This window comes from Oncorhynchus mykiss, chromosome 6 (assembly GCF_057628025.1).
Source record: "Oncorhynchus mykiss isolate SJ-2025 chromosome 6, ASM5762802v1, whole genome shotgun sequence".
Lineage (NCBI taxonomy): Eukaryota > Metazoa > Chordata > Actinopteri > Salmoniformes > Salmonidae > Oncorhynchus > Oncorhynchus mykiss.
In genome coordinates this window covers 81,064,106-81,080,000 of record NC_143027.1, presented here as the reverse complement: position 1 = coordinate 81,080,000, position 15,895 = coordinate 81,064,106, and the positions used below count along the sequence as shown (strand labels likewise).

The 15,895-nt window shown below is 48.6% G+C and overlaps 1 protein-coding gene across 1 annotated transcript in view; it reads left to right on the top strand.

The window, feature by feature from the left end:
* Positions 1 to 15,895, top strand: part of LOC110515651 (dmX-like protein 2) — a 108,403-nt gene that overhangs the window by 26,471 nt on the left and 66,037 nt on the right. The window contains exons 10-24 of the mRNA XM_090239030.1: positions 2,820 to 3,038; positions 3,262 to 3,527; positions 3,678 to 3,944; positions 4,184 to 4,416; positions 4,812 to 5,014; positions 6,799 to 6,920; positions 7,867 to 7,956; positions 8,454 to 8,562; positions 9,251 to 9,370; positions 10,772 to 10,984; positions 11,960 to 12,261; positions 12,608 to 12,780; positions 12,865 to 13,084; positions 13,761 to 14,231; positions 15,508 to 15,837. Of these exons, the coding sequence (XP_090095156.1) occupies positions 2,820 to 3,038; positions 3,262 to 3,527; positions 3,678 to 3,944; positions 4,184 to 4,416; positions 4,812 to 5,014; positions 6,799 to 6,920; positions 7,867 to 7,956; positions 8,454 to 8,562; positions 9,251 to 9,370; positions 10,772 to 10,984; positions 11,960 to 12,261; positions 12,608 to 12,780; positions 12,865 to 13,084; positions 13,761 to 14,231; positions 15,508 to 15,837 (3,338 nt within the window). The remainder of the gene's footprint in view (positions 1 to 2,819; positions 3,039 to 3,261; positions 3,528 to 3,677; positions 3,945 to 4,183; positions 4,417 to 4,811; positions 5,015 to 6,798; positions 6,921 to 7,866; positions 7,957 to 8,453; positions 8,563 to 9,250; positions 9,371 to 10,771; positions 10,985 to 11,959; positions 12,262 to 12,607; positions 12,781 to 12,864; positions 13,085 to 13,760; positions 14,232 to 15,507; positions 15,838 to 15,895) is intronic.

Below are 15,895 nucleotides of genomic sequence, written 5' to 3'. Positions count from 1 at the left end.
GTCAGCCACCAATTGTGCAAGTTCTCCTACTTAAAAAGATGATAGGCCTGTAATTTTCCTCATAGGTACACTTCAACTATGACAGACAAAATGAGAAAAAAAAATCTAGAAAATCACATTGTAGGATTTTTAATGAATTTATTTGCAAATTATTGTGGAAAATAAGTATTTGGTCAATAACAAAAGGTTATCTCAATACTTTGTTATATACCATTTGTTGGTCAAACGTTTTCTGTAATTCTTCACAAGGTTTTCACACACTGTTGCTAGTATTTTGGCCCATTCCTCCATGCAGATCTCCTCTAGAGCAGTGATGTTTTGGGGCTGTTGCTGGGCAACACGGACTTTCAACTCCCTCCAAAGATTTTATATGGGGTTGAGATCTGGAGACTGGCTAGGCCACTCCAGGACCTTGAAATGCTTCTTACGAAGTCACTCCTCCATTGCCCGGGCGGTGTGTTTGGGATCATTGTCATGCTGAAAGACCCAGCCACGTTTCATCTTCAATGCCCTTGCTGATGGAAGGAGGTTTTCACTCAAAATCTCACGATACATGGCCCCATTCATTCTTTCCTTTACACGGATCAGTCGTCCTGGTCCCTTTGCAGAAAAACAGCCCCAAAGCATGATGTTTCCACCCCCATGCTTCACAGTAGGTATGGTGTTCTTTGGATGCAACTCAGCATTCTTTGTCCTCCAAACACGACGAGTTGAGTTTTTACCAAAAAGTTATATTTTGGTTTCATCTGACCATATGACATTCTCCCAATCTTCTTCTGGATCATCAAAATGCTCTCTAGCAAACTTCAGACGGGCCTGGACATGTACTGGCTTAAGCAGGGGGACACGTCTGGCACTGCAGGATTTGAGTCCCTGGCGGCGTACTGTGTTACTGATGGTAGGCTTTGTTACTTTGGTCCCAGCTCTCTGCAGGTCATTCACTAGGTCCCCCCGTGTGGTTCTGGGATTTTTGCTCACCGTTCTTGTGATAATTTTGACCCCACGGGGTGAGATCTTGCGTGGAGCCCCAGATCGAGGGAGATTATCAGTGGTCTTGTATGTCTTCCATTTCCTAACAATTGCTCCCACAGTTGATTTCTTCAAACCAAGCTGCTTACCTATTGCGGATTCAGTCTTCCCAGCCTAGTGCAGGTCTACAATTTTGTTTCTGGTGTCCTTTGACAGCTCTTTGGTCTTGGCCATAGTGGAGTTTGGAGTGTGACTGTTTGATAAAAAAGCCAGACTACAGTTTGCAGCTGCCCTTGGGGACAAAAGATTGTACTTTTTGGAGAAATGTCCTCTGGTCTGATGAAACAAAAATAGAACTGTTTGACCATAATGACCATCATTATGTTTGGAGGAAAAAGTGGGAGGCTTGCAAGCCGAAAAACAACATCCCAACCGTGAAGCACGGGGGTGGCAGCATCATGTTGTGGGGGTGCTTTGTTGCACGAGGAACTGGTGCACTTCACAAACTAGATGGCATCATGAAGGAGGATAATTATGTGGATATATTGAAGCAACATCTCAAGACATCAGTCAGGAAGTTAAAGCTTGGTCACAAATTGATCTTCCAAATGGACAGTGACCCCACACACACACACTGCATCAGACATACATATACATACAGCTGCACACAAATCACACACACACACACACACACACACACACACACACTGCCTCAGACATACAGACATACAGCTGAGGTGGGAGACTCTGTCCATAGGACAACAATCAGTCGTATATTGCACAAATCTGGCCTTTATGGAAGAGTGGCAAGAAGAAAGCCATTTCTTAAAGATATCCATAAAAAGTGTCGTTTAAAGTTTGCCACAAGCCACCTGGGAGACACACCAAACATGTGGAAGAAGGTGCTCTGGTCAGATGAAACCAACATTGAACTTTTTGTCAAGAATGCAAAACGTTATGTTTGGCGTAAAAGCAACACAGCTCATCACCCTGAACACACCATCCCCACTGTCAAACATGGTGGTGGCAGCATCATGGTTTGGGCCTGCTTTTCTTCAGCAGGGACAGGGAAGATGGTTAAAATTGATGGGAAGATGGATGGAGCCAAATACAGGACCATTCTGGAAGAAAACCTGATGGAGTCTGCAAAAGACCTGAGACTGGGACGGAGATTTGTCTTCCAACAAGACAATGATCCAAAACATAAAGCAAAATCTACAATGGAATGGTTCAAAAATAAACATATCCAGGTGTTAGAATGGCCAAGTCAAAGTCCAGACCTGAATCCAATCGAGAATCTGTGGAAAGAACTGAAAACTGCTGTTCACAAATGCTCTCCATCCAACCTCACTGAGCTCGAGCTGTTTTGCAAGCAGGAATGGGAAAAAAATTCAGTCTCTCAATGTGCAAAACTGATAGAGACATACCCCAAGCGACTTACAGCTGTAATCGCAGCAAAAGGTGGCGCTACAAAGTATTAACTTAAGGGGGCTGAATAATTTTGCACGCCCAATTTTTCCGTTTTTGATTTGTTAAAAAAGTTTGAAATATCCAATAAATGTCGTTCCACTTCATGATTGTGTCCCACTTGTTGTTGATTCTTCACAAAGAAATACAGTTTTATATCTTTGTTTGAAGCCTGAAATGTGGCAAAAGGTCGCAAAGTTCAAGGGGGCCGAATACTTTCGCAAGGCACTGTACATATACATACAGCTACACACACAATCTCTCCGTCTCAGGCACACACGCACAAACTGAACTAGCAACGTCAGCCTTAGCCTTGTTCCGATATTCCTCCCACATGCATAGTAATATCCTGTATCCGCCCCTTTCCTCTCTCTAACCCCCAGACATCCCAGCGGTGCTAGCGGAGTCTGCCGTGTTTACTCCGGAGGACGGGAGTGGAGGAGGAGGGTTTGTGGTCCACTGGCTCAACAACAAGGACCTGTCCTTCACCACCTCCATGGACCTGTTCATGCTGCAGCTCCGCAAGCTCTCAGAACAGCAGCTGGACCAAGCCACCGACGACGCCCTCGACCAGAACGGTTCCCCCATTAAGTTTGACTTTGGTACGCTCTGTTTCAGAAACCCTCAGATCTACATGCTGTTGTTGTGAGAGATATATATATATATATATATATAAACTCGTTCTGAGTAGCTGACCCAGTACAAAACCGTTGTAGAGCCGTGAAATACATCTGGGTAATATCAGTCTGTTCCAAGGTATTCTATACACATTGACATATCATACTCTGTCCGTGTCTAACTCCCACCCTCCCTCTCTCTCTACAGACCTAGATGAGATGTCAGAGAAGGGTTCATCAGAGCATGAGGAGGGTGAGGGTGGTGAGGGCAGCACCAAGGCGTCGTCCCCAGGCTCCAGTAGCTCAGTGCCCCTGCCCTCCATGTTGCTGGAGAGGAAGATGGAGGCGTTAACTCTGGAGTGGAATAAGAGTCCTGACATGCTGTTTACCATCCACCCCACCGACGGGTCCTTCCTGGTCTGGCACGTCAAATACCTGGACGAGTACATCCAGGGGATCTTCAGACAGGTGCAGGTAAGAGGAGACTGCACATGCAGCAACACACACACGCACGGACATGAAGTAACACACATATTGTACATGGACACACAAGAGGAAGCAGAATTCTGCTCCACTCTGATTATTCTCTCTCTCCCCTCCCTCTCTCCATCCCTTTTTCTCCAGGTGTCGTTCTCGTCCCGTATCCCGGTGGCGTTCCCTACAGGCGACGCCAACTCCCTGAGTAAGAACATTCTGATGTACGCCTGCTCCTTCTCCAACGTGGATAGCTCCAACGCCGGGGGAGAGCAGGGGAGGAGGGCCCGCCGTCTGCCCCGTTCTGCCTCTGCTGGGCTGGGTTCCTCAGCCCTCAGCCTCTCTCTGGGCCAAGCTCCAGGCATCGGCCCTGCTGTCATGATGGTGTCCAAACATGTGGACGGGTCTCTCAATCAGGTGAGAGGGAGAGGCAGACTGTGGCTGTGTCCCAAACCCACCTATTCCCTATGTAGTGCACTAATTTTGACCAGGGCTCATAAGAGTATTAAGGTCCTTACATTCATGCTTAAAAGACAAACTACAACCATATAAAGTACAAAACCAAAAATCCCTCTAATAATGTTATACTGTATGATAAATAATGTATAGACATTTTGTGACTCAGAGTTTTCCTTTCAATCCGTTTCCCTCTCTAGTGGGCGGTGACGTTCGCTGAGCGCTCGGCGTTCTCCAACGTTCTAACTGTGTCTCATACGTTCCGTTACTGCGGTCACCGGTTCCACCTCAACGACCAGGCGTGTCACACCGTCCTCCCCCTACTGCTGACCTCCTCCCACCACAACGCTCTCCTCACCCCCCCCTCCGCCCCCGGCAGCATCGACCTCGACCAGCCACCCACACACACACCTCCCCCCAGAGGACGGCGCAGGTAGGGAGGGAGGAAGGGAGTGTGTGTGTGTGTGTCATAGGAGGAAGCAACGAGGACCCTCTAGGACCTCAATGTCTAGAAAGTGTGTGTGTGTTTACAAAATGTTCACGTGAGTGTGTATCAGAAATACGTGTGTGTGCATGCCTGCAAGCGTGTGTGTGTAATATAATCTCTGTCTTTGACAATTTGTTGTGTGTGTGTGTGTGTGTGTGTGTGTGACATATACATTTTTTAGACAAACTCATTATCCAGAGAGACTTATAGTAGTGAATGCATACTTTTTCGTACTGGTCGCCCATAGGAATTGAACCCACAACCCTGGTGTTGTAAGCGCCATGCTCTGCCAACTGAGCCACACACTGTGACAAACTCAAACTGTGTGTGTGATCCCCCAGGAAGCAGCTGCGTAACGCGGCCACCAGGACGTTCCATGACCCGAACGCCATCTACAGTGAGCTGATTCTGTGGAGGGTGGACCACATAGGACCCCTGTCCTGCACTGGAGGAGTGTCAGAGCTGGCCCGAATCAATTCCCTGCACACGTCAGCCTTCTCCAATGTAGCATGGCTGCCTACCCTTGTACCCAGCTCTGTGCTAGGTTAGCACACACACACACACACACACACACACACACACACACACACACACACACACACACACACACTGCAATACAGAACCCATTTGTAGAGTGCTCTGAAGCGTATTGTTGGAGGATGTACAGTGGGGAGAACAAGTATTTGATACACTGCCGATTTTGCAGGTTTTCCTACTTACAAAGCATGTAGAGGTCTGTAATTTTTATCATAGGTACACTTCAACTGTGAGAGACGGAATCTAAAACAAATATTAATATTAAGAAAATCACTTTGTATGATTTTTAAGTAATTCATTTGCATGTTATTGCATGACATAAGTATTTGATACATCAGAAAAGCAGAACTTAATATTTGGTATAGAAACGTTTGTTAGTCATTTCAGAGATCATACGTTTCCTGTAGTTCTTGACCTGGTTTGCACACACTGCAGCAGGGATTTTGGCCCACTCCTCCATACAGACCTTCTCCAGATCCTTCAGGTTTTGTGGCTGTCGCTGGGCAATACGGACTTTCAGCTCCCTCCAAAGATTTTCTATTGGGTTCAGGTCTGGAGACTGGCTAGGCCACTAGGACCTTGAGATGCTTCTTTCGGAGCCACTCCATAGTTGCCCTGGCTGTGTGTTTTGGGTCGTTGTCATGCTGGAAGACCCAACCACGTCCCATCTTCAATGCTCTTACTGAGGGAAGGAGGTTGTTGACCAAGATCTCGCGATACATGGCCCCATCCATTCTCCCCTCAATACGGTGCAGTCATCCTGTCCCCTTTGCAGAAAAGCCTCCCCAAAGAATGATGTTTCCACCTCCATGCTTCACGGTTGGGATGGTGTTCTTGGGGTATAGTCATCCTTCTTCTTCCTCCAAACACGGCGAGTGGAGTTTAGACCAAAAAGCTCTATTTTTATTTTCAGACCACATGACCTTCTCCCATTCCTCCTCTGGATCATCCAGATGGTCATTGGCAAACTTCAGACGGGACATGTGCTGGCCTGAGCAGGGGGACCTTGCGTGCGCTGCAGGATTTTAATCCATGACTGCGTAGTGTGTTACTAATGGTTTTCTTTGAGACTGTGGTCCCAGCTCTCTTCGGGTCATTGACCAGGTCCTGCCGTGTAGTTCTGGGCTGATCCCTCACCTTCCTCATGATCATTGATGCCCCACGAGGTGAGATCTTGCATGGAGCCCCAGACCGAGGGTGATTGACCGTCATCTTGAACTTCTTCCATTTTCTAATAATTGCGCCAACAGTTGTTGCCTTCTCACCAAGCTGCTTGCCTGTTGTCCTGGAGCCCATCCCAGCCTTGTGCAGGTCTACAATTTGAACCCTGATGTCCTTACACAGCTCTCTGGTCTTGGCCATTGTGGAGAGGTTGGAGTCTGTTTGATTGAGTGTGTGGACAGGTGTCTTTTATACAGGTAACGAGTTCAAACAGGTGCAGTTAATACAGGTAATGAGTGGAGAACAGGAGGGCGTCTTAAAGAAAAACTAACAGGTCTGTGAGAGCTGGAATTCTTACTGGTTGGTAGGTGATCAAATACTTATGTCATGCAATAAAATGCACATTAATTACTTAAAAATCATACAATGTGATTTTCTTAATATTTGTTTTAGATTCCGTCTCTCACAGTTGAAGTGTACCTATGATAAAAATTACAGACCTCTACATGCTTTGTAAGGAAACACTGCTGATTTTGTTGCAATTTTAGTGGGCGTTTCTACTAACTACATGCAGAACCTTACTCATAGTGCCCACATTTAAAACAGCATCTCTCTCCCCTCTATCTCCAGGTACATACTGTAACAGTTCCAGTGCGTGCTTCGTAGCGTCAGATGGTAAGAACTTGCGTCTCTACCAGGCTGTGGTGGACGCCAGGAAACTACTGGACGAACTGTCAGACCCTGAGACCTCAGTAAGTAAACACAGAGACACACACAGACACGTACAGATGTCCTCAGTCAGATTAACAGTGAAATCCTGAGACCTCAGTAAGTAAACACAGAGACACACACACACAGACATGTACAGATGTCCTCAGTCAGATTAACAGTGAAATCCTGAGACCTCAGTAAGTAAACACAGAGACAGACACACATAGACAGATGTCCTCAGTCAGATTAACAGTGAAATCCTGAGACCTCAGTAAGTAAACACAGAGACACACACACACAGACACGTACAGATGTCCTCAGTCAGATTAACAGTGAAATCCTGAGACCTCAGTAAGTAAACACAGAGACACACACACACAGACACGTACAGGTGTCCTCAGTCAGATTAACAGTGAAATCCTGAGACCTCAGTAAGTAAACACAGATGTCCTCAGTCATATTAACAGTGAAATCCTGAGACTGAAGGGGACTGGAACTTTAAAGCTTCAAGATAGCTGGTTAAAGACTCTTAACCTCCCTCCCTCCCTCCCTCCCTCCCTCCCTCCCTCCCTCCCTCCCTCCCTCCCTCCCTCCCTCTCTCTCTCTCTCTCTCTCTCTCTCTCTCTCTCTCTCTCTCTCTCTCTCTCTCTCTCTCTCTCTCTCTCTCTCTCCTTCCCTCTCTCTCTCTCCTCCCCTCCCTCTCTCCCTCCTCGCTCTCTCCCTCCCTCCATCCTTCTCTCCCTCCCTCCCTCCCTCCCTCCCTCCCTCCCTCCCTCCCTCCCTCCCTCCCTCCCTCCCTCCCTCCCTCCCTCCTCCTCCTCTTCTCTCCTCCCTCTTCTCCCCCCCTCTCCTCCTCCTCCCCCCCCTCTATCTCCCCCCTCTATCTCCCCCCTCCCTCACCCCCTCTCGCTCTCTCTCTCTCTGTCTCTAACTGTGTCTCTCTCTCTTTCTCTGTGTGTGTGTCTCTCTCTCTGTCTCTCTCCATAGAAACTAGTAGGAGAGGTATTTAACATAGTGAGCCAGCAGTCGACAGCCAGACCAGGCTGCATCATAGAACTAGATGTCATCACTAACCAGGTAAGAAATACCTATCTGACTGTCTCGTTACCTAAGCAGTAAGGCAAATCAAATGTTATTTGTCACATGTGCCGAATACAACAGGTGTAGACCATACCGTGAAATGCTTACTTACAGGCCCTTAACCACACCTGTCTCTTTATCTAAGCAGTAAGTCAAGAGATCATGCTATATCATTAATCTAGTCACAGGTGCACAGCGGAAGTATTTTACCTAACATATATATGGTAGCTTATCAAAATGTGATTTGTTTTTCAATTGTTTGTGTGTCTTTGTAATCTGAGGGAAATATGTCCATCTCTCTCCTTCTCCCCCCCCCTCTGACCCTCTATCTCTCTCAATTCAATTCAAATCAAATGGTTTTATTGGCATGGGAAACATATGTTAACATTGAAAAAGCAAGTGAAGTAGATAATATACAAAAGTGAAATAAACAATAAAAATGAACAGTAAACATTACACTCACAGAAGTTCCCTCTCCCTCTCTCTCTCTCTAGTGTGGATCTACCACCCAGCTCCTTCATGTTTTCCAGGAGGACTTTATTTTGGGATATACACCTCAGGAGGACCCAGAGCTCTACACTACATCCTACCCTTCTCTCGAGGGTACGGGAGGTTGAAGGGAGGGAGAGAGAGAAAGGCAGGGAGGGAGGGAGAATTGAGGGTGTGAAAGGATGGACAGGCGAATGGATGGATTTATGAATTGGTTAATGTATGAATGACATGATTAGCCTCAGGAGAACCCAGAGCTCTACACACTGACCTTCCTTCAACTCAGGATGGATGGATGAGTGGATGGATGGATGGATGGATGAGTGGATGGATGGATGGATGAGTGGATGGATGGATGGATGGATGAGTGGATGGATGGATGGATGAGTGGATGGATGGATGGATGGATGAGTGGATGGATGGATGGATGAGTGGATGGATGGATGGATGAGTGGATGGATGGATGGATGGATGAGTGGATGGATGAGTGGATGGATGAGTGGATGGATGAGTGGATGGATGAGTGGATGGATGAGTGGATGGATGAGTGGATGGATGGATGGATGAGTGGATGGATGGATGGATGGATGAGTGGATGGATGAGTGGATGGATGGATGGATGAGTGGATGGATGGATGGATGGATGGATGAGTGGATGGATGGATGGATGGATGGATGAGTGGATGGATGAGTGGATGGATTGATGAATGAGTGGATGGATTGATGAATGAGTGGATGGATGGATGAATGAGTGGATGACTGAACTGAAGAACGTGTAAAAAGTTGTGTTTCTCCTCTCCAGAGTACCACCCTACTCCGTTCTCTGAGAAGTTCTTCCTGGTTGTCATAGAGAAGGACCTGAACATGAACTCTGTGCTGCAGATGTGGCACCTGCACCTCCAGTCCGTACAGGCTTGTGTGGGTGAGTACCTAACCACAACCTAGCCTAACCACAACCGAACCTAGGCCTATGTGGGTGAGTACCTAACCACAACCCAACCTAACCACAACCTAACCTAGGCCTGTGTGGGTGAGTACCTAACCACAACCCATCCTAACCTAGGCCTGTGTGGGTGCTATAATACAGTACAGTATAATACAGTATAATAGAGTACAGTAGACCCCAGTATAATAGAGTACAGTAGACCCCAGTATAATTGAGTACAGTAGACCCCAGTATAATTGAGTACAGTAGACCCAGGTATAATAGAGTACAGTAGACCCCAGTATAATAGAGTACAGTAGACTCAGGTATAATAGAGTACAGCAGACCCAGGTATAATAGAGTACAGTAGACCCAGGTATAATAGAGTACGGTAGACCCCGGTATAATAGAGTACGGTAGACCCCGGTATAATAGAGTACGGTAGACCCCGGTATAATAGAGTACGGTAGACCCCGGTATAATAGAGTACGGTAGACCCGGTATAATAGAGTACGGTAGACCCGGTATAATAGAGTACGGTAGACCCGGTATAATAGAGTACAGTAGACCCCGGTATAATAGAGTACGGTAGACCCGGTATAATAGAGTACGGTAGACCCGGTATAATAGAGTACGGTAGACCCGGTATAATAGAGTACGGTAGACCCGGTATAATAGAGTACGGTAGACCCCGGTATAATAGAGTACGGTAGACCCGGTATAATAGAGTACGGTAGACCCCGGTATAATAGAGTACGGTGGACCCCGGTATAATAGAGTGCGGCGGGCCCCGGTGTAATAGAGTGCGGCGGGCCCCGGTGTAATAGAGTGCGGCGGGCCCCGGTGTAATAGAGTGCGGCGGGCCCCGGTGTAATAGAGTGCGGCGGGCCCCGGTGTAATAGAGTGCGGCGGGCCCCGGTGTAACGGAGTAGTGCGGCGGGCCCCGGTGTAACGGAGTAGTGCGGCGGGCCCCGGTGTAACGGAGTAGTGCGGCGGGCCCCGGTGTAACGGAGTAGTGCGGCGGGCCCCGGTGTAACGGAGTAGTGCGGCGGGCCCCGGTGTAACGGAGTAGTGCGGCGGGCCCCGGTGTAACGGAGTAGTGCGGCGGGCCCCGGTGTAACGGAGTAGTGCGGCGGGCCCCGGTGTAACGGAGTAGTGCGGCGGGCCCCGGTGTAACGGAGTAGTGCGGCGGGCCCCGGTGTAACGGAGTAGTACAGCGCATTGAGGCCTGTGTAGTTTGTATATTGATTGTGTTGAAGATAACGTTTTTTCTCGATTTGTTTAGATAAGTTTGTTTAGATAATATTGTGAACAATAAAGTTTTTCCTCTGTTGTTGAGATGACTATATGAACAATAAAGTTTTCTCTCTGTCTCTCTTTCTCTCTCTGTGTGTTCAGATGATCCGGTCCCAGAGCGGTCTTACCAGTCTCAGCTGACGATCCCGTTCCAACAGAGTACAGCTGACACGTCCCCCTCCCCTCTCTCTCGCTCAGCCTCCACAGCCAACCTGCAGTCAGCCAGCAAACTGATCCTCAGCTCCAAGCTGGTCTGCAGCCACCGCCTGGACCTGCCTGTTGGAGTGGAGGTGACCAGAGCTACGCCCTCCGCAGGTACGGGTGGATATACACACACACACACACACACATACATATATATATATATACATATACCCTCCACAGGTACGGGTGTATATACACACACACATATATACATACATATACCCTCCACAGGTACGGGTGTATACATATATATACATACATATACCCTCCGCAGGTAGGGGTGGATATACACACACACACACACATATATACATACATATACCCTCCACAGGTACGGGTGGATACACACACACACACACACACACACACACACACACATATATATATATTACATACATACATATACCCTCCACAGGTACGGGTGTATATACACACACACATATATATATATACATACATATACCCTCCACAGGTACGGGTGTATATACACACACACATATATATACATACATATACCCTCCACAGGTACGGGTGGATATACACACACACACACACACACACACACACACACATATATATATATACATACATATACCCTCCACAGGTACGGGTGTATATACACACACACATATATATACATATACCCTCCGCAGGTACGGGTGTATATACACACACACATATATATACATATACCCTCCGCAGGTACGGGTGTATATACACACACACATATATATACATATACCCTCCGCAGGTACGGGTGGATATACACACACACACACACACATATATACATATACCCTCCACGGGTACGGGTGGATATACATACATACATACATATATATATACCCTCCACAGGTAGACTAATAACTTTACTTTGACATATTTGTAAAAACAGTCTAAATGTAATATATTCCAAAGTAAAAGTTTTAAAACCAACAGCACATCATAGATATATGAAACATCTCACAAGCCAGGGACTGGATCCTAACTATTTATTATGCCATTGTCCTCCATGTCTCTGTCTTCAAGTCATCTGAGTTAGTCTGATTCAGTTATTCTATACTGTCTCTCTCCCTCTCTCTCCAGGTCACCTGAGTTCGTCGTCCATCTACCCTGTGTGTCTGGCCCCCTACCTGATCGTCACCACCTGCTCTGACTCCCGCGTCCGTTTCTGGCGCTGCTCTGTGGAGGGGGGAGAGACAGCCCTGGGGTGTGAGGAGGGGGAGAACAGGATCTATCACTGGGAGCCTTGGGCTCTACTCAACGAGGAGGAGGATAACAACAGCGCTGTGTGTGTCCCGGGACGTCCTGTAGCCGTGTCCTGTTCCTACACTGGACGACTGGCTGTCTCCTTCAAACAGCCCCGGCCTGGACACATCTCGGGACAGGTAGGACAGGACTTTTACTGTACGCTCCACTTAAGTTAATGACTCATTGGATTAGTGCATATTCTGTTTACGTACAGTGTAGTTCACCTGTCCGAATTCAAGCACATTGTTTTTAATTTCTGGCCCTGAGGAATGTAAAAAAAATACAGTATAATCTTTATCAGTCATTTTGTAGAAGGTTTTACCTGAAGTGGTTGTGTTTCTGTCTCTAGATGTGGTTTTGGATGAGAACATCTGATGACTAAAATGTACAATACTTCATTTTCCCTCAGACATTTAGTCTTTTTGCATTTAACCTGACGGTTTAATGAAGTGTGTACCTTCCTCCTTCCCTCCCTCTCTCCAGGGCCATGGTCCAGCAGGGGACTTCTCCATGCACGTGTCCATCTTTGAGTGTGAGTCTACGGGGGGGTCTGAGTGGGTGTTGGAGCAGACTCTCCATCTGGATGACTTCACTAGGCCCTCCTCTACCCTGGACCCCGGAGTCAGTGTAGACTCCAACCTCTTTGTGTACAGCAGGTACTGGTGGGGTGTGTGTGAGTGTGTGCCTGTAAGTGTGTGCATGTCTCTAAAATGACTAACCCCCTCTCTCTCTTTCTGTAGGTCTGACCTGTACATGAGTCGCGACCACCACTCTCCCAACATCAAACACTATGTCCACCTGGACTGGCTGTCCAAAGAGGACGGGTCTCATATCCTCACGGTGGGGGTGGGATCCAATATCCTCATGTACGGTCGCATCTCGGGCGTTGTCAACGAACAGACCTCAAGCAAGGACGGGGTGGCGATCATCACCCTACCTCTAGGGGGCAGCATCAAACAGGTACACGCTCACACACACACACACACACACACACACACCCCAAAGTCAGGATCAAACTGGTACTTCCGTAACCTACACTACCTTGTATTCTTCACACATTTATTCTACTGTGTATTGCTGGTACATCTGCTGTTTGTTAGCATGTGGTTCTGTCTGTATGTGTTGTGTATGCTGCTAAATGACTTGCCTCTTTGAGGACAATCAACTTTTCAAGCCTGCGTCCCAAATGGTTTCCTGGCTAGTCAGACTCCTTGCTTCAGGCCAAACGCCACGCCCACGGACGTTAGAGTCTGGATCTGAGTCCTTCCCTGACCCTTCACCGAATGGGGCAGTGATTGGTCCAGAAACCCATTGGTATTCCGCCAGTGTGTAAAGCAGTGGTTTGAAAATGTGTCATTGGCTTTGATACTCTGATTGGTTAGCCCCTCGTGCCCATCCTCACAACAAACAACTTCAATGTTGTCAGTCTGACTAAAGTATTGCATGTAGTGAACGAGAATTTAGGGTGAGACTACTCTCTGGCTACCCAAATGGCACCCTATTCCCTAATTGGTGCACTACTTTTGACCAGAGCCTAATGACTACACTATAAAGCGTCTGGATAATAAACATTATTATTATAATAATAATAATCCTTATTATTACCCCCCTGCATCCCTAATCTAATGTGAAACAGGGTATCCGGTCACGCTGGATCCTGCTGCGCACTGTGGACCTGCTCTCCTCTGTAGACGGCACCCCCTCCCTGCCCGTGTCCCTGTCCTGGGTGAGGGACGGCATCCTGGTGGTTGGTATGGACTGTGAGATGCACGTGTACGCCCAGTGGCGCCAGGACCGCAAGCCCGGCGAGGCCGAGGGGGACAGCCTCTCCTCTGAAGATAACATCGCCGGGGGGGTTGGAGGGGGTGGAGGGCAGATGGCCACCAATGCAACCACGGGGGGATCCTCGTTGGCGTTCAAGGGGCGCCCCCGGTCCAAGAGTGTGTTTGAGGGCAACGTGGCAATCGACGAGGCTCTCCAGGCGCCGGCAGGGCTGCAGGAGGGGGGTCTGTTCGAGGCAGCCCACTCCCTGTCCCCCACCCTGCCTCAGTACCATCCAACACAGCTGCTGGAGCTCATGGACCTGGGGAAGGTCCGCCGTGCCAAGGTGGGTCTGTCTGTCTGGGTGGATGGGTGTTTGTCTGGGTGGATGGGTGTCTGTCTGGATGAGTGTCTGTCTGTCTGGATGGATGGGTGTCTGTCTGTCTGGGTGGATGGGTGTCTGTCTGGATGAGTGTCTGTCTGTCTGGATGGATGGGTGTCTGTCTGTCTGGGTGGATGGGTGTCTGTCTGTCTGGGTGGATGGGTGTCTGTCTGTCTGGGTGGATGGGTGTCTGTCTGTCTGGGTGGATGGGTGTCTGTCTGGGTGGATGGGTGTCTGTCTGGGTGGATGGGTGTCTGTCTGGATGAGTGTCTGTCTGTCTGGATGGATGGGTGTCTGTCTGTCTGGGTGGATGGGTGTCTGTCTGGGTGGGTGGATGGGTGTCTGTCTGGGTGGGTGGATGGGTGTCTGTCTGGGTGGGTGGATGGGTGTCTGTCTGGGTGGATGGGTGTCTGTCTGGGTGGATGGGTGTCTGTCTGGGTGGATGGGTGTCTGTCTGTCTGGATGAGTGTCTGTCTGTCTGGGTGGATGGGTGTCTGTCTGGATGGATGGGTGTCTGTCTGGGTGGATGGATGGGTGTCTGTCTGGGTGGATGGATGGGTGTCTGTCTGGGTGGATGGATGGGTGTCTGTCTGGGTGGGTGGATAGATGGATGGGTGTCTGTCTGGGTGGATGGATGGGTGGATGGATGGGTGTCTGTCTGGGTGGATGGGTGTCTGGCTGGGTGTGTTGGGTGTCTGGCTGGGTGTGTTGGGTGTCTGGCTGGGTGTGTTGGGTGTCTGGCTGGGTGGATGGGTGTCTGGCTGGGTGTGTTGGTGGAATGATGAATAGATGGCTGGTTGGCTGTCTGTCTGTGTGGGTGGATGGGTGTCTGGCTGGGTGTGTTGGTGGATGGATGAATAGATAGCTGGTTGGCTGTCTGTCTGGGTGGATGAATGTCTGGTTAGCTGTCTGTCTGTCTGTTGGGTCTGGGTGGATGGGTGAGGTGGATGAATGTCTGGATGGCTGTCTGTCTGATTGGTTGGTGGGCTGGCTGGTTGGCTTCTTGCATGGCTGGCTGGCTGTTTGTCCATCTGCCTGTCCACTTTATAAATGTTTGCAACCAAGATACATTTATTTAAGTGACCAGACAACTTCTTGAGTAGTCATAGAATGTCATGATGATGATGACAACAACATGACTACTGTAATTATGATGACAATGATGATGGCGAGGATGCCGTCAATGACTATATTAATGTCTCTGCCACGGATGAGGAAGATGGTTATACTTCTTCTTCAGGCCATCCTGTCCCACCTGGTGAAATGTATCGCTGGGGAGGTTGCTGTGGTGAGGGACGTGGAGGCAGGTGAGGGTGGAACCAGACGCCACCTGTCCCGGACAATCAGTGTGAGCGGCAGTACGGCTAAAGACACCATCGTGGCCGGCCGCGACGGGGGACGAGATTACACAGAAATCAACTCCATACCCCCTCTACCCCTCTACGCTCTGCTCTCTGCTGACCTGGACACCTCCTATAAGGGAGGAGAGGAGGGGGCGAAGGGAGGCAAGGTGTCCGAGGTAGAGGGGGCGAGGAAGACAGGAGGAGATCAGTACACAGACCTGTTCCAGGTAAGAGGATTCAGGTTTTAGCTGGATGTTTCAGTGACACATACAGATTTTTCATAGA